Source organism: Crocuta crocuta, unplaced genomic scaffold (assembly GCF_008692635.1).
Source record: "Crocuta crocuta isolate KB4526 unplaced genomic scaffold, BGI_CrCroc_1.0 scaffold421, whole genome shotgun sequence".
NCBI lineage: Eukaryota > Metazoa > Chordata > Mammalia > Carnivora > Hyaenidae > Crocuta > Crocuta crocuta.
Genome location: NW_027529437.1, coordinates 95,800 through 96,259, shown reverse-complemented (window position 1 = coordinate 96,259; position 460 = coordinate 95,800). Strand labels below are relative to the sequence as shown.

General features: G+C 30.0%; 1 protein-coding gene across 1 annotated transcript in view; it reads left to right on the top strand.

Moving 5' to 3' along the window:
* Nucleotides 1-224: 224 nt before the first annotated feature.
* Nucleotides 225-460, top strand: part of LOC144228152 (ribosomal protein S6 kinase alpha-6) — a gene marked incomplete at its 5' end in the record, with an annotated part of 59,484 nt that continues 59,248 nt past the window's right edge. Inside the window, one exon of the mRNA XM_077759965.1 lies at nt 225-367. Coding sequence (XP_077616091.1) covers nt 225-367 — 143 coding nt within the window. The remainder of the gene's footprint in view (nt 368-460) is intronic.

Sequence of the window (460 nt, the reverse complement as noted above, 5' to 3'; positions counted from 1 at the left end):
TGAGGTTTAAATTTAACTAAGCAATTTTTAAATGCTGTTTTAAAAATAGCATCATTAGGAAATACAAGCTGTTTTCCATTATTTGTCTCACAGGAGTTTCCTTAAGAGTAATTATAACCCATCCATGAATTGTTTTAAGGTCTAACACATAATTTTGTTTCATTTGGTAGTTTCTATTTTCTGAATATCTTCAGATATATTTTTCTGTCACATTGTTATCATAGATTTTGGACTCAGCAAGGAATCTGTAGATCAGGAAAAGAAGGCTTACTCATTTTGTGGTACAGTGGAGTACATGGCTCCTGAAGTAGTAAATAGGAGAGGCCATTCCCAAAGTGCTGATTGGTGGTCGTATGGTGTACTTATGGTAAGTAGCATTATTTGTTAAATTATGACAATATAAAATTAATATTATTTAGAATTTTAATTTAAATTTTGGAATGTATAATGTGAGAACAAA